This window comes from Aspergillus multicolor, assembly GCF_047715735.1.
Source record: "Aspergillus multicolor strain CBS 133.54 unplaced genomic scaffold BDW74scaffold_3, whole genome shotgun sequence".
NCBI classification, from domain to species: domain Eukaryota; kingdom Fungi; phylum Ascomycota; class Eurotiomycetes; order Eurotiales; family Aspergillaceae; genus Aspergillus; species Aspergillus multicolor.
Window position 1 is genome coordinate 2108495 of NW_027395954.1, and position 23755 is coordinate 2132249.

Sequence of the window (23755 nt, forward strand, 5' to 3'; positions counted from 1 at the left end):
TCTTCTTGGCGCGTACAAAGCGGCCCACATTGTCTTCACTCCGCAATCTCTGCTTTCGTCATAATTATTTCCTTCGTCCAACAGCTGCATAATTTCCGGCGATATACGCTGCGCATCATCGGGAACTATACACTGCGTGCTGCGCTCACCAATTGCGGCAACCCAATCTTTGTCTGCAGCGGTGGCAACGGGCCAAACGATCACCACTCCATGACTTAGGCATCAGGAACCCAGATTTTGGAGGATTTTTGGAGGATCGCGATAAATGCGGGGAGGAATTCTTGGTTACGGATTACAACATGGCAGAACAGCCTTCTTCGCGCGACTTCGCATATGAAAATGGCGTCGATCGGAATTCCGTCAAGAGTCCGAGTCTTATGGACAAAGCCATGTCGGCGTGGAACAAGACCGGGTTGGACCGACAGTCGATCATGCTGATGATCAAGTGAGGCGTCTTTTTGACAAGCCTTGTAGAACGGTGCTAATGGATAATATAGGGGCGCAATACCCCCAACCATTGGGCTCGCAATGTAAGTATCCTACGGTTTTGTGCTACCTTGATCCGACTGACGACCCAAAGGTACCAGGCCGACGGGGTCGCAGCATATTTTACTACTTCTGGATACTTGATAGCTATCATATCGGTATTGGGCTTCGCTATAATGCCCCGCGCCAAGTTCGTCCAGATGATGTTGCTCGATGTCCTGGCTGTCTGCGTTGCAGCAGCTGTGAACCTCCTGATGATGTATGCAACCGTCAAGGCACGCGAGCATTCAAGCGGCTCGAATGAGTCCCAAGCTGGTAGCTCAGGCTTTCCGCCATACAACTCGTCTGCTTCGGTTACCAGCGGCGTATTCTTATTCTTCCAGACTTACCTTGTTCATTCGCTGAGAGCCAAATATCAGCAATTTCAATTCCCCGTCATCATCTACTCAATCGTGGCCAACGTCACCTTCTCGTTTGCACCTCTTTTGTCTACCATGCCTGCGGCGATGTCAATGGTCCGTCGCATCCTTGAGGCTGCTTTGATAGGACTTGGGCTTGCTACTGGGGTGTCATTTTTCATCTTCCCACTTTCCTGCCGAACAGTGGTGTTCAGACAGATGGCAAGCTATATCAATGCTTTACGATCAGCCTTGCAAGCTCATACAGCCTATTTCGAAGCTCTGGAGAGCGAAAACGTATTTGGGCGAACAGCAACCTACGACTCGACGGTAGAGAAGATTGACGAACATGGGAAAGTCTATTCCCCAGAAGCAGCAACGATACGAAAAGCTGTACAAAAGATCACAGAGCTTCATGGGAAGATGAGCGGTGACCTGACTTTTGCAAAACGTGAGATTGCCATAGGTGAACTGGGACCGGATGACCTTCAATCTATCTTCCGCCATCTTCGGCAGGCGATGGTACCGGTTGTTGGACTTAGCTTTGTTGTGGATATCTTTGAGCGATTATCAGAATACAATAAGTGGAACGACCCGATCGATCCGACGTCTGTCATATCCGGTGATCTTCGCGATCGTGCGATACACGAGTGGCATGAGATTATGAGCGCTGTCCATGATCCGTTTGTCTCCATGATCCAAACGATTGACGAAGGCCTGCAACATGTTGCTATGACTTTGAACCTGACGCCGGCACCAAAGAACCAAAATCCAGATCCCGAGGCATCTGGCAGCCTAGGACCCGGGGACGAAGGATTCAGTGCCCACATGGAAAAGAAACTCTCTGATTTCAAAATAGCCAAGCGACTTGCGCTGCGGACATGGAGCGAGGAAAAAGGCATCACCCTGCCGCCGGACTTCTTCGAGCATCCTGCGACCGCACACCTAGAAATGGAAGATATACCTGTGGATGGAGCTGTCAACAGAGATCGTGCTCGGAGACAATTGTATCTTTTTCTTTACGTGTGTTCTACTTCCCGAAGCTTACAAACTCGTGCTAACGGAACTAGATGGAGCAACTGTTGGCCTCCACTGGCCATGTTGTCCTCGACTTCGTTAGATACGCCGACCACAAACGAGAGAGCGGCAAACTCTCAAGAACACGATTGGTTATTCCCGGTAGCAAACGCCTTTGTAAATGGGCTCTGAGTATTTTCAAGACCGAGGATTCACACGGAGAGGATCACTTGGGCGATGTGAATGCGCACAGCGGCACGCTTCAACTGGGCGAGGCGTATACAACGAAAAAAGACCCGGAGCATCTACCGCCAGAAACAGCATTCCAGAGATTCGGAGATAAGATAAGGCGATTTGCAGCAATTCTTCGCTCCCCTCAGTCGGCCTATGGCTTCCGTGTTGCATGCGCCACAATGACCATCGCGGTGGTCTATTTCATCCGTGATACGCAGGAATTCTTCATCAGACAGCGATTTGTCTGGGCGATCATCATGGTCAACCTCAGTATGTCTCCAACATCTGGTCAAAGTATTTTCGGTTTCGCTCTTCGTATCGTTGGGACTATCTTGGCAATGACGCTCAGTTTGCTCTGCTGGTATATTCCTGGAAAACGGACTCCTGGTATTCTTGTTTTCTTTTTTCTCTTTGTCGCTGCCACGTTCTATATACCAGTTAAGCAGTTCCGTTTCCGGATTGCCGGCATCATTACCGTCATATCGACCGCTATGATAGTGGGATATGAGCTCCAAGCTCGCCAGATTGGAGAGCAGAACGTCAGCGCAAATGGGCAGACATATTACCCGATCTATCTCCTCGCACCGTATCGACTTGCCGTCGTGACGGGAGGTATCGCAGTTGCCTTTTTCTGGACATTCTTTCCCTATCCAATCTCGGAGCATTCTGTTCTTCGACAGAATCTGGGCTCGAGCTTATACCTTCTTGCCAATTATTATTCCATTATTCATGAAACTGTCACTGCACGAATGCGAGGCGATGAGGGCGACATCGCACTTAAAACCCCCGCTGGAAAGCGGCTTCTGAAAGCGCGAAACCAGGTCTTCTCAAAGCAGATGATCATGCTAAGCAGTCTCCGCACATACTCCGAGTTCCTCAAGTGGGAAGTGCCCATTGGCGGTCGATTTCCTAAAGAGCAGTACGACAGGATCATTACCTGCATCGAAAAGTATGCTATTTGCTTGTCTGTTTCTGTCCGGATGTGTGCTAACCACCAGTTCAGCATTGTCAACTACCTCAGTCTTCTAGGATATGCTTCAGACTCGCTCAAGCAGCTCGGTAGCGATGATGAATCTGATGCGGCATGGCTGAATGATTTGAAGAGGTTGATCGCCAGCGCGCGGATCACGACGCACCAGGTCACATCGGTGTTATGCCTTCTATCTGCCAGCCTCACAAACCAGCAACCCTTGCCACCTTTCTTAAAGACACCCAAGCCGTACAGCTTTTCGAAGCGATTGGAACAGCTGGACAAAGATATATTAAGTCTCAGACATATCGCGGAGCCAGGGTTTGCGACGTTCTCGGTCCTACAGATTTCCACTCGCTGCATCGTTGGTGACGTGGAGATACTTATGAAGTATGTCACTCTCTGCTATCGATAGGAACCGCTCTAACATGGTGTGATAGGGATGTGAAGACCCTTGTGGGCGAACTTGACTTTTCATTCCACGCCCTGAGTGCCCGTCACAGCAGCGTATCAACCGGAGATGTTTCGCGAGCACCATCAAGATCTACAACGCGAAACAAGCTCGACTAAAAGGTCTATACATAGCTAAGACTTTTGGGCTTAGAGAAGCAAGCAGTGCAAAATAGACTTATAATTTTTACTTCATATGGTCTTATTCATATACCGTGCCGCTTATGCTGATTATCTGCAGGGTAGACAAAACCGGCTTTGGAGCATAATTGCGGAGCTCCACGCCAGTAATCATCCGAAAAACATTACGCTCATTACGTACTATCTCTCTCTGTTCTGCAGGAGAAGTGTTTGAGAAGATGTTGTTATCCGCGGCACTGTGTCCGTGCCCGCATACCAGACACTTCCAGCGACGAATGAAATCGTCGATGATAAGGGTGTGCCATACGCCTAAGGGGAATGGAATGCTTAGCAGTCACGCTTGGATCAACTCTACAACGGATAATCGTTCGATGTATTTTGTGATCCACCTGCAATAATTTCCGACCAAGCTCTGGTCGCCCCAACGCACAATGGTGGATTCACGCGAGTACAGGGCCGCCTAGCTCGAACTATATGATACGATTCGCTTCGGCATACTGGTCTCGAAATCGCGACCAAGTATCAGGACCGGCAAGAGACAATCTCCGATGAAATAACGCGCTTGATAGCCTGGTGGATTTTCTGCCGGATGAGGGCAGAATCTATCGAGATCGGTCATGCCGATGACGGATTCAGGACACAGTTGCACGAAAATCCCAGCGCGGAAGATCTGGTGGAAAGCATTTACCTGGAGCAACCCCCATTCTCTGACACGTCGGCGGATTTAGAGAGCATCGTCTGGCGGCCCAGGCTCAGGGAGTGGCTCGTTTTGAGCTGCGTCTCCCTCGTGGCGATGCTAGATGCATTCGACGCGACTATGATGGTGCCCATAATACCGGTATGTTTGTTGGTTGTTCCTCCGGTCTTCAGCGGTCTCAACATATAGCCTTCTGTCTACAGGTCCTGTCAGCCGTCTTCGAGCAGCCACTTCGGACCGTTCTCTGGGTGGACACGTCGTACCTTCTCGCCAGCGCAGCAAGCCAGCCGATTTTCGCCATGCTGTCCGAAGTCTTTGGCCAGGGACCCATCCTGATTGTCGCCGTCGTAATAGCCACAGCCGGGACCGGGGTATGCAGCGGCTCATTGAGCGTTCCAGGTCTAGTTGCAGGCCGACTAGTCCAAGGGGCGGGCAATGGTGGCGCCATGGCCGTCTCGTCACTGCTGGTGACGGACCTTATTCCGTATCCGCACCGTGTACGGTTCTCCGACTACATCTGTCGAGCGTGGGCATTCGGGGCGCTGCTTGGACCAGTATCCGGAGGATTCTTCGCTCAATACGGGAATTGGAACTGGTCGTTCTATTTCAGCTACGTCTTCTGTGCATTGAGTCTTCTTGTGGCCCCATTCGCGGTTGACCTGAAGGAGTGCAAGAGTATTGCCAAGCACGCAGCGCGTGAGATGGATTGGATAGGGGCTGTCTTGACGCTGGTTGGGATTGGGTCACTCCTGTGTGCAGCTAGCTGGGTAGGGCGACCGCCGACAGGATGGGATGACTGGCGCATCCTGGTCACCAGTTGCATTGGTGGGCTAGCAATGGTGGTGCTGGTCCTTTATGAGAGTATCTGGGTGTCGCAACCGCTGTTCAACCTCAGAGTCTTCAGTTCAATATCAAAGATCATGCTGTACACTGGCAGTTTACTTCATGGGCTCTTGGTCAGTTCGATGCCCTGTAAGCCTGTCGCGATTTGCTGACAGTTCTCAGGTATTATGGCATCTGCAGGGCCTTTCCATGTATCTCTTCTTAGTCAAGGAGTCCTCGTCGCCGTCTACCGGGGTAAGCCTCATGGCGGTTACCGCACCTACTCTGCCAACACTTCTTCTCACAGCCAAACTCGGACTCGGTAGATACCCTTTCCGCCCACGTTGGATCATCCGGGCAGGCTGGACCCTGAACCTTCTCGCATCAGGTTGCTTTATCCTCTTTGACGCCAATACGCCGACGCCTGGTTGGGTCTTTATTTTCCTTACCATCGGAATCAGTCACGCGCTTCTTATCGCTGGCTACAATACATGCTCACAGACCGAGTCGCCCGTTCGTAAGCGCGACGAACTCGACGGTCGGGAGATGATGCGACGAGGTAGAAGCAGTAGCACTGCCTTTGCTATCTTGATGTACTCCATCTTTAGAACATGGGGGATGTGTATTGCCGTTCCTGTTGGCGGGTCTATCGTCCTGACGCAGATGGTGCAAGACATGGATGCGAATAGAAGTGCTGCTGAAGCGTCCGCCTCGTTGGCCTCAAAGGATGGAATTGTGCTGACTTCTGAGAACAGGGAGGAGCTGGGTCATTTGTTCCTGGGCAGCTTCGGGGTGCTGTGGCGGTTCTTCATGGGGGCTTCTGCTCTAGGGGGGTTGTCTTCATTGCTTATCCGGTAACGCCTGCTCACCGAGGCTCTTTCTGAATCAAGGATGCCTCATGCCGTGTTCCGAGTGTTCTAAGTGTTCTGAGCGCAGTGTAACCGCCATCCAGCGGGAAGGGGGTGCTCCTTCCTCTTTCGTGGGTGCCTGCCCTCCAGCGAGTGCTTTCCTTCCAGCTGGTGACCCGAAACGGAAGGCGTGCTGGATGCCGTCCCTCAGCTTAAAACAAACGTCTTTCCCCGTTTTCTCTTCCGTCTCTTCCTTTTCTCTCCTTTATCCTCGTTCTTACGCAGTCTGCCTCAGCCCATCTGTTACTTTCACATTCCTATCTTATCTTCTTCGAGCACTCGCTATTGTTACTCTCTTGTCGTCAAAATGCATCTCTCCTCGTCGCTCCTTGCTCTGGTCCCAGCTCTGGCACTCGCTGCTCCAACTGCGGAGAGCTACGACACCACTCCTATTCTCCCAGATGGCTTGCCTTATCCCACCCCCGAGCAGCTTCAACGCATTGAACAAGCCGCCCATGGCACACTTCCCGGCTTGCCTCTGCCCACCAACGCCAGCGCAGTTGGGATCACCAACCTGCAACTGCTTGCCTTCCAAGAGCACGTCGAGGTTGCTTTCTTCCACCAGCTGATCGGAAACATCACTCGCAACACTACTGGCTACACCTTTGCAACCGAACCCGAACGGGAGTTTGCCCTTCGGAGCCTCAACACCATCCTCGCGGTATGCTGTCTCGTCCTATGATCGTTTGTTGGGATGCTAACTTCTTTCTAGCAAGACGAACTGCACGCTCTCACAGCCAACAATGCCTTGCAACACTTTGGCATCCCAGCCATCGAGCCTTGTCGCTACTTCTTCCCTGTCACTAACATCGAGGAAGCCATTGCTCTGGCTACGACCTTCACCGCACACTCGATTGCTGTACTTCAGGACATAACTGAGCGCTTTGCAGCGAACGGTGACTCGACTTTCGCGCGGATTATGACCGGCATCATCGGCAATAAGGGTGCCCAGCAAGGAGCGTTCCGAATCTACCAGGACAAGTACCCCAGCGAGCTTCCGACCCTGACAACATCCGACATCGACTTTGCCTTTACCTGGGCAAACAGCTTCGCCCTCCCCAACACCTGTCCCAACCTCGGTGACATCAAGCTGCGCCTCTTCGAGCCTTTGGACATCGTCACTCGCCCTGAGGCTCGCACACACAAGATTCAGATCACATGGACCCACGGCCCGGACGAGTCGAAGGAGAACCTCTTGTGGGTTGCGTACATCAACCAACACAACGTTCCCATTGTTGCCCCAGTTCAGGTTGTTTCTTGTGACGGTGCCAAGTCGACTGCTGTTGTCGTTGTCCCATACGACGACTTCCTCATGAATGGCTTGACGGTTATGGCTGTTGTCAACCGCAGAGGACCCTTCGCCAACGCCGAGGCAGTGGCCCGCGCGACCGTGTATGGCCCGGCTCTGTTTATTGTGGAGTAAGGGAAGGATGCATGTATCCTTAGATGTATCACTATAGAAAACATGGAAAAGCAACTGGTCTAGCGAGCTAGCTTGCTAGCATCCTAATGTCACACCTTTTTCCTTTTGACCAGTGAAGCATTATAGATTACCGCGTAAAAGTGTAGATTGAAAGGCGAATAATTATGTACAGCTTTTGAACAATCTACTCTTCACCAAGATCCATCCCACCGAACTTGACCAGCACGCGGCACCCGAGCAGCGAGAAGCTTAGAGGGTGTTACCAGCGGAGGAAGAGACGCTGGAGGCAATGCCGCTGTAGGCATCAGCAGAAGCGATGTTCTTGCCGTCGAACTTGCTGAGGAAGTCAGTGTCGGCCTGGTTGAAGGTGCCAGAGCTGCCAAAGCCGTTGACCTCGCAGTTACGGCCGAGGTAGGAAGCGCAAGCAGTGTTGGCAGACTCGGAGGGAGAAGCAAAGAGCTTGCCGTCAATGGGGTCCTCGGCAACGACCTCGACGTTCTGGAAAACGTTACCCTCAGCAAGGACGTAAGCACCCTCACCGATCTCGAAGGCGTGACCGGAGTTGTCGTGCCAGTAGTTGTTGACCTGATATCCGTTAGTTTCGAGCCGTTTCCTGCATAGGAAAAGGAAAACATACAGCGTGGAGCAGAGTGTTACCCTGGACCTTAGGGGAGCGACCGCTGGTGTGGTAGATGTAGTTGCCCTTCATGGTGACCATGTCGCTGGAGCCGTCGAGGTAGATACCCCAGTAGTGGTAGCCGTCGCAGGTCGCGGAGTAGTCGGATTCACCGTTGATGAAGGAGTTGGAGATGGTCACGCGGTTGTCGGCTTCAGTGCCGAGGACGATGTGCTGGCGACCGATGCGGGCGGTCTGCCAAGTTGTTAGTGGGCGTTTTCTTTTATTGATGGGCTATTTGGTGGTGGTGGACGTACGGTGACGTGGTCGATCCAGACGAGGTCGACGTCGTTGAGGGTGATGGCGTCACCTCCCCAGACGTACTTGGGGTTGATGTCGGTGATGGCAATGTTCCTGCGGCGCCATTAGTACCACTCTTCTTTTTTATCAATCTCCAATGTGCTGTGGCTGGTGGAGTGCATACTGGATGATAACGTTGTTGGTACCGCTAACGAGACGGAGACCCTTGCCCTTGATGACACCGGCAGAGCCCTCACCGATCAGGGTCTTGTCAGAGTTGACGGTGATACCGAGGGAGCCCGCGTTGTCGTAGGTGACGGAGACGGTGGGGGCGTCGGGCTGGTAGTTTGTGCACCAGTCGTTCTGGTTGATGGCGACCTGGCAGGCGGAGTCGGTTCCCCAGGGGGCGCAGCCGGTGTCGGTGGTGGTGCCTTCGGAGTCGGTGAAGTCGAAGCTGTGCGCGGACTTATGTTAGAGACTCGGATTCAAGGTGGAAGGGGCTGTTGTATTGGGCTGGTGGCGTACGTCTTGGAGAGCACGATGACGCGCGCCTCGTCGTCTCCGAGGTACGAGACCAGCTCGTCGATGGAGTCGGGGTAGACGGCGGTAGCGCTACCACCACCAGTGACGCCCTTGGCGAAACCTTCAGCCGAGCCGCTGACGGAGACGGCGGCAGCGGTGCTGCTGAGGGCCGCAGTGGCCAGAGACAAGAGAGCGGTGGTCTTCATTGTTGTTGCAATTGGCAGATGGTTGGTGAAGACAGCGAAAGAGTGAAAAACGAGTAGGTCGGACCAGCCAGAAATCAGTGAGAACAAAGGGAAAATGCAAAGAAAGACTGCGGTTGGGAAGGATGGTTGGATAGCTTCCAGAACGACGGGGAGGAGCTGCGGTTTTTATATCCTTGTCGATGGCGGTTGGGATCGAGGACCGGCCGGCATGGACTGAGGTGACGGGGCCGCTGGTGGGCTACTCTATCTTGATGAAGACCCATAATGGTGGCTTCAGATAGATAACGATGCGAATGCGGAACCCCAGCCCGAGCCCTATGGCGAGGTTCCGGTGGCACTGGCAGTTGGCTGTCTTGCCATGTGCAGGAATCAGCAAGGCCAGGGGTGCGTTGTGAAATTGGCCGTGTTTCATGGTGTCCACTAGGAGGGCCGGCACTTGATGCTAGTTTCTCGAGTCGCAAACAAGCAACTCCTCCGTCTTGGCGGGGGGGTCGAATAGTGCTTGGTTGTTGTGACAGTGGCATCCGGGCGATCATTGCTCTAAGAGTATTGTGAATTGAATGTCCATGTTGACACGGCTGCAAGAGGCGAAACTGCGCCGAGCACCGGAGGTTGTGGGGTGGGGTGGATGAAGATGCATCAGAAACCCTGCCATCGAAGATCAGAGCTCGTCGAGCATGATGATCGATTGCGACAAGATCGAGCTCGATGTGGCTGCCCTATCGTATCTCCCTGGCGACTGAACCATCGTGGCTCGACCCGGAGTCCTGAATCTGATCGTGGAAGGCTGAAGGTTGACGTTATCCTCCCAGGGGAATCGCTCCACAGTGGATAACCATTGACACATTGATCCACCACGCTAGTTTTCCCTCGCGTTAGACGAAGCAGGAACATGTTTGAACTTTGGCATGGGCTTGAAGGCTGCTGTTACAGCCAAGGGTCGAGACTCAAACGTGAGACTGCAGCTTCTCCAACCCCAACGACCAGGGTAATTCTTCAGCCTAGCCCGGGGTAGATGCCGAAAAGAGGCCAGGAGTTGAAGCCGTATCCAGGATGGACATCAGATAATAGCGGTCAGTTCAGGGCCGCGCAAGCCATATAAAAGTCCAAGACATATAATCTCTCTGCCGATGCTCTATATGACTTGCATATTAAATCTCGGAATTGCGATATGCACGATGAAGAGCGGTCACGATGAGTTTCTAGGATAATGGAGTCAGCGGATCTAGCATCATATCATCGCAGTGCCTTCAGGAGATTCAGCGGACCATATTGAAGATGGGCAAGTACGCGAGGATTCGAGAAAGCTGCGAGGTATCTCCGATCTTCCGTGCAGAAGAATGTTTGATGAGAACCTTGATGCCTTGTTTTCTAGACTGAATGTTTCTTGTTGCCTGAGGCACAAATGTGCTATCCTGGTTTCATGCCTGAGTCTAGTACCTGAAATTTCAGGCGCTAAGCTTTCCCGCTTACCTAAACCTCGCCGCTTTTCTGCCTCAGCTGTCAGGCCGTCAGGCTGTCATCACATGACGTCGGCAACTGACGGCAACTCGGAAGTTTCCGTTCAGCCTCAGCCGGAGCTGCAGCAGTTATATAGGCATTATTGTCAGAAAAAAGCAATACTTGTACGGCGTGTCCTTGACTGCATCTAGAGGATAGAATAGAAAGCCTGGACCACAGTACAACTGCCGACTGTAGCAGTGATGGATATGATTTCCCTCCAAAGGCCGCCGTGTCCGCCCGACGCTTGTAATTAGCGATCTTGTGATTGGCGGACGGCAGCTGAATCAGCACAATGCCGACCGCCAGACCCGAGGTTACCTTTTGGTGGCAGAAACGAGACTCTTCGTGACGATTGCTTGCCTTGACATCTTGATCCTCGCTTCTCTGGCTCTGCATTTGCTAATCATCGCTGGCGGTCTGCTGTCCTTGCCATCCTCTCCCCTCTTCTCTTTCTCTCGCTCTCTCTAGCCCGCTTCTCGCCCCATTGACCCCATCCCTTTGCGATCCGGATTGAAGGAAAAAGTCACCATGGCCTCTCTTCGCACAACGTCGCGCCTCGTCGCCTCCTCAAAGTCGCTCTTCCGCCCCGCGACCTTTGCTCGCACCTATGCGACTGTCGAGTCTGGCTCGGTGAGATACAGCAGCCTCGTAAACACCGGCCTTGTCGCGGCTAACGATGAACTATGTAGGAGCCCGCGCCTCAGATCAAGAAGTTCCAGGTCTACCGCTGGAACCCCGATGCCCCCTCCGAGAAGCCCAAGATGCAGACCTACGAGTTGGACCTGAAGAAGACCGGCCCTATGATGCTCGACGCCCTCATCCGTATCAAAAACGAAATCGACCCCACCCTCACCTTCCGACGGAGTTGCCGAGAGGGTATCTGCGGTAGCTGTGCGATGAACATTGACGGTGTCAACACCCTCGCTTGCTTGTGTATGTTGCGACGGAACAATTGGGCATCTGGAACAGCAGTTAACGAACGATAACAGGCCGCATTCCCACCGACACCACCAAGGAGTCCCGCATCTACCCGTTGCCACACACCTACGTCGTCAAGGACCTCGTCCCCGATTTGACCCAGTTCTACAAGCAGTACAAGTCCATCAAGCCTTACCTGCAGCGCGACACCAAGACCGAGGATGTAAGGAGAGCCGCATTTGGATGATGAGCCGGATACTGACGATTCCAGGGTCTTGAAAACCGCCAGAGCCCCGAGGACCGCAAGAAGCTGGACGGTCTGTACGAGTGCATTCTGTGCGCCTGCTGCTCAACCTCCTGCCCATCGTACTGGTGGAACAGCGAGGAGTACCTCGGCCCTGCCATCCTCCTCCAGTCCTACCGGTGGTTGGCCGACTCCCGTGACCAGAAGACCGCCGAGCGCAAGCACGCCATCGACAACAGCATGAGCGTCTACCGTTGCCATACCATCCTCAACTGCACACGAACCTGCCCCAAGGGTCTGAACCCCGCGCGCGCCATCTCCGAGATCAAGAAGATGATGGCCGCTCACTAGGGACTGAACGGAGCGGAAAGCGTCGGGATATAAAATTGTTTTCCAGTTCTCATTTCTCATTCCCTTCTCTAGCATTGGTTGTGTTGTGTTCTTTCGAATTTTCTCTTCTTTCCTATGTATCATTGATCTAGCTTATTCCCTTGTTTTGAGGCCATTGACGTCGGATGTTTCAATAGGTGTAAATGTGTGAATATTATACACGGTTCCTTATCTTGACTGGCTCTTTCGCCTCTGCAGAGTACTGGTATGGCCGCAAATGAACTTCGGAAGTAACTCGGATTTCTATCATATGCATACGGTATGGTGACGGCATGAAGCTCGCCACCGCGCCATCTGGCGCCAACGAACCTCCTGGTCGGCTGAGCCATCCGCTTTGTCTGCAAAGGGACAGACGCGCAGGCTTCAAGGTAATGCGGCATTATTGACTATGCGGGACTAGTTGACTATATGTTTCGGATGCATAAGAGGTCAGGGTCCGATTCACTTCGGACAACCGGAGGCCAACCAAGTTGCGCGCATGCTCGTCTTGGTAAATACTCAGGAATACCTAGTCCAAGGCTTGAAGATGCACTGAGCGGATATCTTAGAGAACTTGTGATGCTACGGTAGTCGTTTAACAATGCTCTATGATACCTGATTTCCTGTTCTGCTTAGGTGCCCCTTGGCCTATAAGGTCGTAAGAAGTCTATATTCTGTCCCTGCTGATCACTTATCAATAGTCAAAACCTCCAACATGATTGGATGGATCTATAACCCGGCCCCAGCCCCAGTACGCCAAACCACCGACGTCCAACTTCAACTTCCAACTCTATTTCAGTAGGTATATATCCTCCAAACAAGCCAATTTTCCCATCCACTACAGTCCCTTCTTCCCACTCCCACTCCCCCTCCCACCAACAACCCTCCCAATAACCCTCGCCGCCAGTGGCACCGGAAACGCCATCTGCGGCGTCGGATCCCGGCCCACCTCGCCCGAGGTAATCAGATCCACGACCGCAACGGCAATATACCCGCCAATGCCGGTGAAGACGTGCCACCAGCCGTGGAACTCGAACAGGAAGGCTAAAGGCATGCCGACAAGGTCCCGCGCGGACGTGAGAGATGGACACAGGAAGTTGTCGATGAGCCACATTGTGTAGCCGAAGATGAAGCAGACTAACGGTTGTTAGTAGGGGTAATTGCAAGGGGATGGGGGAATTGTGGAGGAGGTGGGAGAGGGGACGTACACAGTCCAAACCGCGAAACGATCTTGATATTGAATCGGATCGCCGGGTCGTGGATCTGCCGCGGGATCGTCTTGATCGTGTTAATTGTGATGAGGAGCACGGCGGCCCCGAAGGAGACGGCGTGAAGCAGGAACTCGTCCATGACCATGTGCACCACCATGACAATGGCGAAGGCGATGGAGAGGATCGTTCCTACAGTCCGGGTATACTCTGCGCTCCTTTGAAAGGTGAGGATGCGGTAGAGCAGCGGGGTGGTGAGGAGGTGCATGGAGAGTTCGTCCGCTATCCGCACAACCCAGGTAGATCTACATGTAAGCCAGCTTGATTTCGAGATGGTTGTTGGCAGCGGTGGTGGGACATACACATCTGCGTATGGTACTTCAACGTCATGTGGTACCCCGCCGAGCAGACGCCCACGCCGATGAGCCCATAGTAGGGAATGCAGCGGGACAGCGAAGCCTGGTTTCGCGCTGACAGCTGGGAGATCCCGTAGAGGCCGAAGGTGCAGTAGATGAGGCTGCTGAGGGTGTTGATGAACTCGGCCACGTAGCGGGTGATTACGTAGTCTTCTTCGCAGAAGCTGAAGTACTTGTCAGAATGAACTCAGCTAGGTGAGTGGGAGGGCTCACTTGAGGTATGAGGTCTGGGGACCCCAGAAGGGCTCGACTGGGTTCATGGTGAGGCTTGAGTGGTTGAAGGGAGAATGGAAGGAGGCCTGGGAAGGAGGACTCGAGCAGCATGTGAATTGCGGAGACGCGCGGAAGGCGAACCCGCCCCACTACATTTCAAGGTATAGAGGTTGGCTGCAGAGGATGTAAACAATGGATTGATCATTATTGAATAAGGATGGATTAGCAGCAAGGAGCTCATCTTATGGTTATATTGGTATATCTCAATGCCATTGTTACACAAGCTTCATAGACAGTTGGAGCTGACAGGACAAAAGACCCCGGATTTAGGTCCCGCATCGCAAGTATATTTAAACAAGAACCATTTCTCCATGCTTAAACACAATCCGTTAATCATCCCAAACTTTCTTCGGACTCCTTTGGTCTACAGCATCCTAACCGAGATGATTGGGACTAATAACTGTCACAAGCATGCGGTAGTTGTCAGCATTGGCAGATACTCTCTTCGTTAACTGACATACGTGGCATGCCCAAATGGCGAACGGTCGCGGACCAGCATCAAATGAAGGAGAACTGCCCTGTTGCGAAATACAAGGGATGTACTACACTTCAGAATTTTGGAGAGAGCCTCACGCAGAAACACCAACCTTCCTGGGGTGGTGTCGTTCACAATCTCAGGTTCTCTTTGCCAGCAACTTGGAGCTCTGTCTACTGGCCGCTCAAAGCAATGATCGCGCATCAAAATCAACTTTGATACGAATTATGAGAAGACTGGGGAATACCTGTGATTATGTTACTAAGGTCTACGACAGTCGTCGCATGATGGCTCTGCTGGCTATGCAAGCCAACTTTCCGCCGTCTGGACGGCTAGCAAAACGGCAAGCAACTCAAGTAGCCCTGGAGAAATCTGTGCAGGCTCAGGCAGGCTTCCATTTGACTCCTAGCAGTACACGTTTCTATAGCACAATTCGCTTGGCTGGCTTGGAAGCTCATCCTTAACGTAGTGAGAGCCACCATCCTTACCATCTCAGTACGTATACCGATAGCTCGGATGCTTATCCCCCAAAACCGCAAACTGTTCTTCATACCTAACATCTTCCAGCCCAGCCACGCTCAGAATCTCAACCCTATTGGCATCCTTCCGCCGATTCAGCCATCGCAAAACGCCCACCTGAAGCACCAACCCCACAAGCGAGACCACGATCATGGAGAGATTCACCCTCGCGCCGAGAGTATAGTACGGCGCCGAGGAGCTCGGATACATCCATGTACTCAACACGCCACCCGAACTAGTCGAGACGAACCCGATCGCGACCGCCGTAGCGCGGCGCACATGGCCTGCCGTGTTATTCGGCACCCAGGAGATGAGACACGGAGCTGCGGCGTAGATGCCCGTAACCAGGAGGATGAGGGCTGTATACCTGATCGCAATACTTCGACCGACGAGCATGAGGACAGCGCCGACCATGGCGATGATGGTGGTCGCGAACGCGCAGAACCCGCGTTGGCGATATCGGTCTGCGATGAACGCTGTGATCATTGTTATGACGAAGGCGACGGCGTAGGGGGGTACGGTCATAAGCTGGGTTCTAGTGTTGAAGTATCCCATGGCTTGAACGATGGATGGGGAGAAGTAAGCCAGTCCGAAGAGGCAGGTTCCACTGCAGAAGAGGATTGCTGCGACGAGGATGACGTGGATGTCTTTAAAGACAGAAAGAACTTTCTTCGTCGTGACCCTTTCTGATTCGAAAAGGTTGGCGTCCGATTGGAGACGGCGAAGACAGTGATCTTTATGGCGAGGGGTAAAGGTCATGACGGTCTCCGGGGTATTTGGGAGCATGGCAAAGGAGAACAGGCCAAAGCAGACGGTGAAGAGGCCTTCCAGGATGAAAATCCACTGCCACCCGCGAAGACCGCGGATTCCGTCCATTTGCTGGATCGCTGCTGCCAAGAGGCCTGAAAATGCACCGCTTAAAGAAGCGGCGGAGAAGAAGAGGGCAATTCGGACTTGAAGTTCGTTCCGTCGGTAGAACCCAGAGAGATACAGCACTATTCCTGGAAAGAGCCCGCCTTCGCAAAGGCCGAGGAAGAAGCGACACGCTACAAAGCCGCTGAAGTTGTGGGCCTCGCATTGCAGGATTGTGACCAGGCCCCAGGCAGTGCAGAGGGTTGGTAGTAGGATTCGAGGGCCGATTTTCCTCAAGATCAGGTTTGATGGAAGCTCGGAGAGGATGTAGGGCACGTATGTCACCGTGATTGCTATCAAATTAGGTCGAGCGGTGATTGTAGAGAGGGTGTACATACCAACTTTGTACTGGTAATCGCTGAGATTAAGGTCGGTATCCAGGCCAGCCTTTTTGGTCAAGTCACTTCTTTTTGGATGTTTTCTTTTTCAACGGGAGGAAAACCTACCACTCGAGCATTTCCAACGTTTGCTCTATCTAGCCAAGCCAGTAGATACAGGATCAGCGTCATGGGCATCAGGACCAAGTCGAGCCTACTGAGGGTCTCTTAATCGAGCTTGTGCTCTGCCTCTGTTGGGACATCCTCCACAAACAGCTCTTGGGGTTTTCCTTGGTCATTGACAGTCATTTTGATGGCTGCTGTATTAGATGTCGATTACTGGGGCCATGGCACAGATTATAGAAGCCCCAGACCTCTCCAGCGGACAGTTGGCAATCTGCTAAGCAGCTTAGAAGCCGATTTGAGATCAGATGCGGGGATATCTTCTTGGTCATCATTGCGAGGACAGCTTGCTAGGTTCTGACGCCGGTTGGAGCAGTTGCAGTACGCAAATGTCTATCGAGACGGGAAAACGTGCCCCTCCCCCACACATTACTCGTGTTGATGCGGGGGGAGGGATACGGAGAACCTCCAGGCTCCAACAGTTTCAAGACCTCGGCAAGGACTTGCACTCGGCAGTTGGAAAAATATCCGAATTCGAGTCTTGCTCTTGGCTGCAGCTGTTTGCCTCTTGAAGATTCTCTCTCGGAGTTCCCCCGTGTTTCAACCGAGTCGTTCACTCAATCAACCTTGATTTCAACCATCGACTATGATAGTCCTGGTCATGAGTTTGTGAGGAAGGGAATCCCCGGCTCCTTGAAGTGGGCTCCCGCTCGAGAGATGTTTTGAGGTCTGCATCAAATCGAAAGTCAACCAACAAGGGGGCATGTCCTTAAAGTCCCCATTGTGATGTCCAGACAGAGGCGAGGTCTCTGATGAAGGCACCGCGGGGCGCAGAAATGGTATGCGATAGAGCAACATGAACCTCTAGCATCCTGATCCATCCTTGAAATGGCAAGCCAATAGAGAATGCGGACATGTTCAGACCCAGAGTCTAAGACATGAACAGGTGGAGGAGGAGACAGACTTCGAGTCCAGAGACTAGAAAGCAGCCGTCAGCCACCTGAGAGAAGCTTGATCTGGCGTACGGAAAATTTGAGCATCGTCTTGGAAGCCCTCAGTGTCCTAGGACATGCTCCTCATGATGCCTTCAGTCTAGACATTGTGAAGTCGACCGGGATAGATGTTGTTTTCCTGATGAGATGTTTATCAGCAGCAGCTGCGCCACGTGGCTGCCTAATCTGGAACCTTCGGTCAGTCACGTGCAGTTCATGACGCCCTGAGAATCATCCGGCCGTGCGACATGGATTGAGCTTGGCCCAGGCACCGCTGCGATGCGGACTCTGCCGACTGCTGATTCCCACTGATGGCGTGCTTAGCGTTCAGCTCTCAAGTTGCTGACTCGTACACACTCTGGAAGTGACAAAGCTTCTCACGCGATGGCATCCTCAAATTTCTAATCACCTGCGTACCGCTGACAAACTCCTCCAAAATGCCCCATCGCCACGCCTTGATTGGCCACCTCGCGCGGAATTAACCAGCCCATGGCCCCGTTCCTGTCGCTATAAATCCGCTGCCCCTCTGCCCCTCGTCCGTTACTTTTTACTACAATCATTTGCAGTCAAGCAATTCAGCAAGCACAATGGTTGAGTTCAAGAACCCCGCTACCGCCACCCTCCTCGAGGCCGTCAAGACCCGCCGCACCATCTACGGCCTCAAGGCCGAGAGCCCCATCTCCGACGACACTATTGAGGCCATTGTCCGCGATGCTGTCCTGCATGTGCCCAGCTCCTTCAACACCCAGACCTCTCGTGTGGTTCTGCTGCTGAAGGAGGAGCACGAGAAGGTGTGGGACATTGCTCTCCAGGCCATGGAGGGCCTTGTTGCTGCTGGTGCCCTGCCCAAGGAGGCCTACGAGTCTTCCACCAAACCCAAGCTTGAGGGATTCCGTGCTGGTTACGGAACTGTACGTTTTCAAAAGCAGTTCAATTGAATCTTAGTATTGATTATTGACTGTGCTATAGGTCCTCTTCTTTGTCGACTACGACGCTCTTAAGGACATCAAGGAGAAGTTCGCCATCTACGCCGACAAGTTCGACCCCTTTGCCCTTGAGTCCAACGCCATGTCTCAGTACCTTGGTATGTTTCCTGCACTGTATCATCTGTCTGGGCACTACTAACATTCCTAGTCTGGACCGCCCTCGCTTCCGAAGGCTTCGGTGCCAACCTCCAGCACTACAGCCCTCTGATCGACGAGCAGATCACCAAGCAGTGGAACATCCCTGCCAACTGGAAGCTCGACGCCCAGCTTGTCTTCGGTACTCCCACCTCTGGTCCCCTCGAGAAGACCTTTGCTCCTATCGAGGACCGCTTCAAGGTCTTCGGCAAGTCCGCATAGATTACTATAGACGACTAGCATCTTGCATGTTGATGAGTTATGTAGCGTGCATATAGAAATCATTGTTCCGAGATACATTCATAACCGTCTATATCCAAAGCAAACCGTTTCCAACCCGGTAAACGCCTGTACGCCAAACACCTCAATAACCCAGTCTATACATACCAACCAAAATCATCAAACACCTATTTCCCACCCAAAAGCTCCATATCCCCCTCAATCCCCCTCCTCACGCTGCGTGCCCTCTTAACCAAGCGTCCAGGATGCCAAACAACCCAAAGCCACATAACAAGCGCCATGAGCGCCGCATCAAAAAGATAAATATAAACCTCGCGACTCCTCACATCCGCCCCATGCGGACTCCCAAACTCAATCGTGCGCACCAGGTTCCGAACAATCATACACCCGCACACAACATACAGAACCCACATGTACGTCCTCCACCCGCTAACCTCCTCAGCCAGCGACACAGCCGTCGGAGCCGCACTCAGCCGGCGATGGAACGTAACAACGATCCAAATGAACCACCCAAACACGAACAGTGTGAACACTAACCCCGCGAGAACAGCCTTGTTGCCGATACTGATGATTTTCTCCTCCCCTGTGACCTGGAGACCCGCGCCGATGAGTTGGGTGAGCAGGCAAATGATATCGTTGAGCACGAAGAGAACGGTTAGACGTTTTGGTCGGATGGGAGCGTGTTCTTCGGCATTTAGGGCGCGGATTAGGCGGGAGAGGGTCATGTATATGCTTGCTGAGAGGAGAGGCGGGGCGCACAGCAGGAGCATTTGCTGCTGCGCCCAGGGGCCTATGCCTGTTCTGTCGTTGTGGGAGCGGGCGCGGCCGTGGTAGCCGAATGTTTCGCCTGCATGAGCTTGTTAGTCTTGCGAATAGTAGGTTTGGGGAGAGGAGAGGGGAGGAGATGGGATGTGGACGTACAGACTCCGCCGAGCACGAAGGGGATGAAGTAGGCTGCTCGGTAGGGGATCATCAGGACGAGATGGATGACCGTTGCGATGCCGAATATGGCCATGAAGGCGTAGCCGGCTGTGAGGGAGGGATTGTAGGGGTAGAACTCGACCCAGGGATCTGAGCCGTTGACGCCCGGGTGGAAGGTGAAGTCCATTGTAGGTAGATAGGTATGGTAGACGGTCGATGATGGGGATGATGATAATACAGTATCCGGCGTTAGAGAGAGAGAGAGAGAGAGATAATTGATAGAAGAAGGAATTGATGAAGAGCTTCTAGATGTCAGAGAATATGTCAAACAGAACTGAGATGCTCTGCAACCTCTTTTATAGCTCCAAGGGCCATTGCGCGTGTCGACTGATTACCCTTTTGGGTAATATTGGAACGAATACGGGTGGGGCGGGCCAGCGTCAAGATTTTGAGGTGGGGGCACGTTATTTTTAGGGGCTTGATGGGATTGATCAACGGCTATCTGCACTTTCTGGAGTCTAGATAAAGCTTGCACATGCCTATTGGGCCAATTTCAATGAAGGCAGCAGTGTAACAGCTCAATATGCCGGGGTTTTACCGTGGGTCCATGCAGTACTTCTCACGTATAGGACTAGATTCTAATCTAAGTGCTTATGTTACATCAGGGGCCCAGACGCTATGACTTCCTCAGGCCATTCGATCCAAGCATAGTACACTGACGGCAGACAAGCCCTAATACCTAGTATGATATGCCGGTCCCAGCCGCGCATAAACCAGGCTTCGCCCATGTACCGGAGCAGAATAGCCCAGTGCGCCAATATCACAAGGGCTATCGGCTCTCTCCCTTCTAGTCTGTCGATCATCATCTCTGGAAGGCGGAATGTCCATCCCATCGTGAAGGGCATTAGCTCTGGTGGTACGACGCCAGCCTTTCGCTTCTGATATGCGCCTTCAAAGCATCTGATTAGGTCGTTGACCATTTTGACGTATAGGTCTCTGTCTGCTTGGACCTCGACTGCCACCATGGCCTTAACCTCTTGGAGCCGGTGGAGATGCCGCGAGAGTTCAGTGTCGAGTTCAGGGTTGGGTATGTCCATCTCCTGCTTCTCCTCCTTAATGGCAAGCACGCCCGTGAAGATTTCGGGTTGCTTCTGAGAAAGTATGGTGCGCACTCCATGAAGTAGGACGAGCCATTCGGATTTTCCTTTGGCGTTGAAAACGAGGTACTCGCCGTCTCTTGGGCCGCGAGCGAAATACGCAAAGCAAATCATGACCGCGGCGACATAGATTTGCTGACAATTTGTCGAGTCGAGCGTATCCAGTGCCAGGACCGTTGTGACAGAGCGCACTCCGAATGTGAAATGCTCATCGGCTTCATGAATATACTCGGCTTGTTTGGCTGGGTTCAAGTAGGCAAGATGCAGAGCCGACAGAGTGAAAAGTAGGTGCATAATGGAGGGAAAGGAGAAACCCCATCGCGGGACATGGACCTGCCAGACAGGGTATGCCTCCTCGCCTGCGAGGGTGCAGTATGTTGATGTGGTGAAATGGTGGAAGAGAGACAGGTCCGGTAACGAGATTCCCTCCCCCGGACCCCCTTTAAACTCTATAGTAGGCGAAGAATCGCACTGGACTCCGATAGAACGCGAGTTGGAGCTGGGTTGCTCTGGCGCTGGCGAAGAGGTCCGTGCCTGGTATTTCGATTCGCGAAATTTGAACCGCTGTGTTTGTGGTGGTGTTGAACCCTCGGAGGGCGAGCTTGAAGCTGGAAATTGGAAGTCGCAGTCGACGGAGTGGTGGACGCAGTTTGAGCACATAGGTCTCTTCTCGTCGCACTGGCACCATATCAGCTGGGCCCCCTGCGTGTTGGTTCAAGACAAGATAATGTCGGCACCTTTACTTAAACCGCCAGGGGATCGTACCTTGATACGCCGCTTCTTGCAATTCCCACACCCAAGGCGCGACTTGCGATGTGTTCGTCGCGATCGAATCTTCTGCTGGAGTTGTTCGCTATCCATGATACTGGGGAGTGTAGGGTGGTGATAGAAAAGTTTCGTATTCGTTCCTTTTCTGCCGTTTTCGCAATGTTGCTGCCTGGGGCACTGATCGGCAGTCACCTGATCGCCGCTTCTATTCTGGTCGCGAGTTCTCGCGACAAACGGTTTCATCCATAACACTCCATGGACCATGATTTTCATTTGAAACTTGATGGGGTCTTCCAATATTATAACTTGTCGCATGGTCGCCCTGTGTTGTGGCCAGGAATCGTTGCCTTCTAGGTAGAGATGTCATTGCTCTACCCCTATTTGCCCCGTGCAACTCAAGGCAGCAATTTCTGAGCAAACGTCCACTACAGAAGGTCTGTCAAGCCATTGGAAAGAGGGTACATTCCCGTACCTCACTCATTGAAGATGATGAAAATTCTGAGAAATCTTTGGACGGTGCCGAGTACGTGCTCGGAGGCATCACTTCGGAGAAGAAATTCGAGATTCAACAAGGATACTTGAATGTTATGGCCGTCTCTTCGTCAACATTGCGGGTATAAAGGTAAGCTGATGTCTATATACAACATGATTGAGTCAGGCTTTATCGCTATGCAATCATCAAAAATGGAGCGATTCGTGGCTACTCCAGCTGCCGCTGGATGAAGCACTCCAGGTTCGTCTGCCGGGCTTGAGAACGGTCGGATGTTCGGGAGAGGAAACAGTGGGCTCCGACTCTAGCGATATTCGCGGCTCCTCATAATTCGTTAAACTGCTCGGCAGCTCAACCGCTGACCAGTCTGTGATCTCTATCGTGATCTGATGCGGTGCGGCAATCTGTGCTCCGTAGAATCGAATTTCCTCCTTCACTGGTGCTGTTGACGTTGTCGATGACCGACTCCGGAGTTCAGTGCCTGCTGATTGCTGGGGGGCGGTCTTCACAATCTTGACTCGATCAACGGACGAGGCTCTTGTCACCGGTCGCAACAGTGTTGAATGCAAGATCTTCATGAGCCTGTATGTCTCCGGCGGCAGCGTCACCTCCCCTCGAAGTAGCTGTCGCGATGTGACTGCCTTCTGATACATCTTCCGGTTCGCATCAATTTTTTCGCCGATCGTCGCGCCTTCTAATGTCGAGCCCCCGAACACTGTGCGTGTTTTGCAATATGCGAATATATCAGCCACGTATTCGGCCCCCGTCAGCTCTGCGCTGCGTCCGAACGGTCCGACCGCTATCGAGACATCCTTGCCGAGTGTGAAGCTTTTGGCCTGGGAGAACTTTTCCACGGCCGTGTCGGTGTTAAGGACGTATACAAACTCGGTAAGCTCCATTCCGAACTGCCCCCTTGTCGTCAGTTTGCCAGTTGTGATCGCGGACGGCGCCGACCACGTTCCATTGGCGAGACGGGCGACTGCCAGTCCGGAACCGAATCGAAGGGAGCGCATCATGCCAACTTCAAAGACATTGAAGATGGCAAGACCCTGCTGTTGTTAATCGCTGCCTGTGCCCCGCGCTCCTCGTGGATGACTCTTACCTTGGCATTTTCTAGCACTTTGCGAGGAATGCGTTTGTCCACGCTTACTATCTCTGGATTGATGAACGAATCCAATATCTTCTCGGCCTTGTTGCATTCGCCTGGACAGGTCAGTTCATTGACACAGCCAAAGCGGTCCGAGAAACCTACCGGCTAGCGACGGGGAAGTAAACGACGACGACAAGGGATAATGCATTTTTGCCAGCATGTCTCATGGGCTATCCTTGCAGGTTGAAAAGAAACCATACTGAGGAAGATAAGAGTCGAGTAACGTTACTTTGCGCTTCCTTATTAATATGAAGTGTAACCGCGCAACGTCCCAGCCCTGCGGCTTTGCAACCGCCTGTGAGGCTGAGCCGGTTGTGGATATGGTAATCAGGCAAACCAACACTCAGCTATGTGCTTATTCGTGCGCGCGCCTCGTACAAATCTCCGAGAATCCTGCAGCGAATAGCAGCAGTGGCTGAGCCCCTCCATCTCGTGGCAGTGGGAATGGG

The 23755-nt window shown here is 52.7% G+C and overlaps 11 protein-coding genes across 11 annotated transcripts; 5 read left to right on the forward strand and 6 right to left on the reverse strand.

Annotated features, from left to right (window-relative positions):
• Window positions 1-299: 299 nt before the first annotated feature.
• Window positions 300-3675, forward strand: BDW74DRAFT_174712 (uncharacterized protein; the record flags this gene model as incomplete). The annotated part of the gene is made up of 6 exons (XM_073728091.1): window positions 300-412; window positions 498-530; window positions 581-1907; window positions 1955-3084; window positions 3139-3495; window positions 3546-3675. The coding sequence occupies 6 exons, from the start codon at window positions 300-302 to the stop codon at window positions 3673-3675; spliced, it is 3090 nt and encodes a 1029-aa protein (XP_073588236.1).
• Window positions 3676-4190: 515 nt separating this feature from the next.
• On the forward strand, window positions 4191-6252 carry BDW74DRAFT_82896 (uncharacterized protein). The gene is made up of 3 exons (XM_073733834.1): window positions 4191-4534; window positions 4597-5349; window positions 5399-6252. The coding sequence occupies exons 1-3, from the start codon at window positions 4286-4288 to the stop codon at window positions 6071-6073; spliced, it is 1677 nt and encodes a 558-aa protein (XP_073588237.1). The 5' UTR covers window positions 4191-4285; the 3' UTR covers window positions 6074-6252.
• On the forward strand, window positions 6010-7655 carry BDW74DRAFT_82877 (putative sexual development protein (LsdA)). The gene is made up of 2 exons (XM_073733833.1): window positions 6010-6784; window positions 6836-7655. Exons 1-2 carry the CDS (start codon window positions 6431-6433, stop codon window positions 7544-7546), a joined length of 1065 nt encoding a protein of 354 aa, XP_073588238.1. The 5' UTR covers window positions 6010-6430; the 3' UTR covers window positions 7547-7655.
• A 52-nt stretch (window positions 7656-7707) lies between these two features.
• Window positions 7708-9299, reverse strand: BDW74DRAFT_146743 (polysaccharide lyase family 1 protein). Its single transcript, XM_073723409.1, has 5 exons — window positions 8988-9299; window positions 8647-8916; window positions 8480-8576; window positions 8184-8417; window positions 7708-8131 (listed from the first exon to the last, which is right to left on the reverse strand). Exons 1-5 carry the CDS (start codon window positions 9188-9190, stop codon window positions 7796-7798), a joined length of 1140 nt encoding a protein of 379 aa, XP_073588239.1. The 5' UTR covers window positions 9191-9299; the 3' UTR covers window positions 7708-7795.
• A 1551-nt stretch (window positions 9300-10850) lies between these two features.
• Window positions 10851-12489, forward strand: sdh2 (succinate dehydrogenase iron-sulfur protein subunit SDH2). Its single transcript, XM_073723410.1, has 4 exons — window positions 10851-11323; window positions 11383-11626; window positions 11683-11834; window positions 11883-12489. Exons 1-4 carry the CDS (start codon window positions 11222-11224, stop codon window positions 12204-12206), a joined length of 822 nt encoding a protein of 273 aa, XP_073588240.1. The 5' UTR covers window positions 10851-11221; the 3' UTR covers window positions 12207-12489.
• A 573-nt stretch (window positions 12490-13062) lies between these two features.
• BDW74DRAFT_187591 (ceramidase) lies at window positions 13063-14108 on the reverse strand (the record flags this gene model as incomplete). Its single annotated transcript, XM_073731515.1, has 4 exons — window positions 13063-13361; window positions 13433-13714; window positions 13795-14012; window positions 14062-14108. The coding sequence occupies 4 exons, from the start codon at window positions 14106-14108 to the stop codon at window positions 13063-13065; spliced, it is 846 nt and encodes a 281-aa protein (XP_073588241.1).
• A 980-nt stretch (window positions 14109-15088) lies between these two features.
• BDW74DRAFT_165932 (putative MFS transporter) lies at window positions 15089-16653 on the reverse strand (the record flags this gene model as incomplete). The annotated part of the gene is made up of 4 exons (XM_073726481.1): window positions 15089-16320; window positions 16366-16414; window positions 16474-16569; window positions 16606-16653. The coding sequence occupies 4 exons, from the start codon at window positions 16651-16653 to the stop codon at window positions 15089-15091; spliced, it is 1425 nt and encodes a 474-aa protein (XP_073588242.1).
• A 1393-nt stretch (window positions 16654-18046) lies between these two features.
• BDW74DRAFT_174719 (nitroreductase family protein) lies at window positions 18047-18802 on the forward strand (the record flags this gene model as incomplete). Its single annotated transcript, XM_073728092.1, has 3 exons — window positions 18047-18370; window positions 18429-18543; window positions 18594-18802. The coding sequence occupies 3 exons, from the start codon at window positions 18047-18049 to the stop codon at window positions 18800-18802; spliced, it is 648 nt and encodes a 215-aa protein (XP_073588243.1).
• Window positions 18521-20138, reverse strand: BDW74DRAFT_146753 (RTA1 domain-containing protein). Its single transcript, XM_073723411.1, has one exon. The coding sequence runs from the start codon at window positions 19588-19590 to the stop codon at window positions 18988-18990; it is 603 nt and encodes a 200-aa protein (XP_073588244.1). The 5' UTR covers window positions 19591-20138; the 3' UTR covers window positions 18521-18987.
• A 259-nt stretch (window positions 20139-20397) lies between these two features.
• On the reverse strand, window positions 20398-21759 carry BDW74DRAFT_174721 (Zn(II)2Cys6 transcription factor; the record flags this gene model as incomplete). The annotated part of the gene is made up of 2 exons (XM_073728093.1): window positions 20398-21576; window positions 21664-21759. 2 exons carry the CDS (start codon window positions 21757-21759, stop codon window positions 20398-20400), a joined length of 1275 nt encoding a protein of 424 aa, XP_073588245.1.
• Window positions 21760-22162: 403 nt separating this feature from the next.
• On the reverse strand, window positions 22163-23516 carry BDW74DRAFT_82960 (uncharacterized protein). Its single transcript, XM_073733835.1, has 3 exons — window positions 23409-23516; window positions 23259-23359; window positions 22163-23205 (listed from the first exon to the last, which is right to left on the reverse strand). Exons 1-3 carry the CDS (start codon window positions 23464-23466, stop codon window positions 22345-22347), a joined length of 1020 nt encoding a protein of 339 aa, XP_073588246.1. The 5' UTR covers window positions 23467-23516; the 3' UTR covers window positions 22163-22344.
• Window positions 23517-23755: the final 239 nt, after the last annotated feature.

Coding starts and splice junctions, on each gene's coding strand:
- BDW74DRAFT_82896 (XM_073733834.1), top strand. CDS start 4,286: ATGAGGGCAGAATCTATCGAGATCGGTCATGCCGATGACGGATTCAGG. Junction 4,535..4,596: donor TGATGGTGCCCATAATACCG/GTATGTTTGTTG, acceptor TTCTGTCTACAG/GTCCTGTCAGCCGTCTTCGA. Junction 5,350..5,398: donor GTTTACTTCATGGGCTCTTG/GTCAGTTCGATG, acceptor GACAGTTCTCAG/GTATTATGGCATCTGCAGGG.
- BDW74DRAFT_82877 (XM_073733833.1), top strand. CDS start 6,431: ATGCATCTCTCCTCGTCGCTCCTTGCTCTGGTCCCAGCTCTGGCACTC. Junction 6,785..6,835: donor GCCTCAACACCATCCTCGCG/GTATGCTGTCTC, acceptor ACTTCTTTCTAG/CAAGACGAACTGCACGCTCT.
- BDW74DRAFT_146743 (XM_073723409.1), bottom strand. CDS start 9,190: ATGAAGACCACCGCTCTCTTGTCTCTGGCCACTGCGGCCCTCAGCAGC. Junction 8,418..8,479: donor TCTGGATCGACCACGTCACC/GTACGTCCACCA, acceptor ACAACTTGGCAG/ACCGCCCGCATCGGTCGCCA. Junction 8,132..8,183: donor GTAACACTCTGCTCCACGCT/GTATGTTTTCCT, acceptor AACGGATATCAG/GTCAACAACTACTGGCACGA.
- sdh2 (XM_073723410.1), top strand. CDS start 11,222: ATGGCCTCTCTTCGCACAACGTCGCGCCTCGTCGCCTCCTCAAAGTCG. Junction 11,627..11,682: donor CAACACCCTCGCTTGCTTGT/GTATGTTGCGAC, acceptor GAACGATAACAG/GCCGCATTCCCACCGACACC. Junction 11,835..11,882: donor GCGACACCAAGACCGAGGAT/GTAAGGAGAGCC, acceptor TGACGATTCCAG/GGTCTTGAAAACCGCCAGAG.
- BDW74DRAFT_146753 (XM_073723411.1), bottom strand. CDS start 19,590: ATGCTCCTGCTGTGCGCCCCGCCTCTCCTCTCAGCAAGCATATACATG.
- BDW74DRAFT_82960 (XM_073733835.1), bottom strand. CDS start 23,466: ATGCTGGCAAAAATGCATTATCCCTTGTCGTCGTCGTTTACTTCCCCG. Junction 23,360..23,408: donor TACTTCCCCGTCGCTAGCCG/GTAGGTTTCTCG, acceptor TGACCTGTCCAG/GCGAATGCAACAAGGCCGAG. Junction 23,206..23,258: donor AAGTGCTAGAAAATGCCAAG/GTAAGAGTCATC, acceptor TAACAACAGCAG/GGTCTTGCCATCTTCAATGT.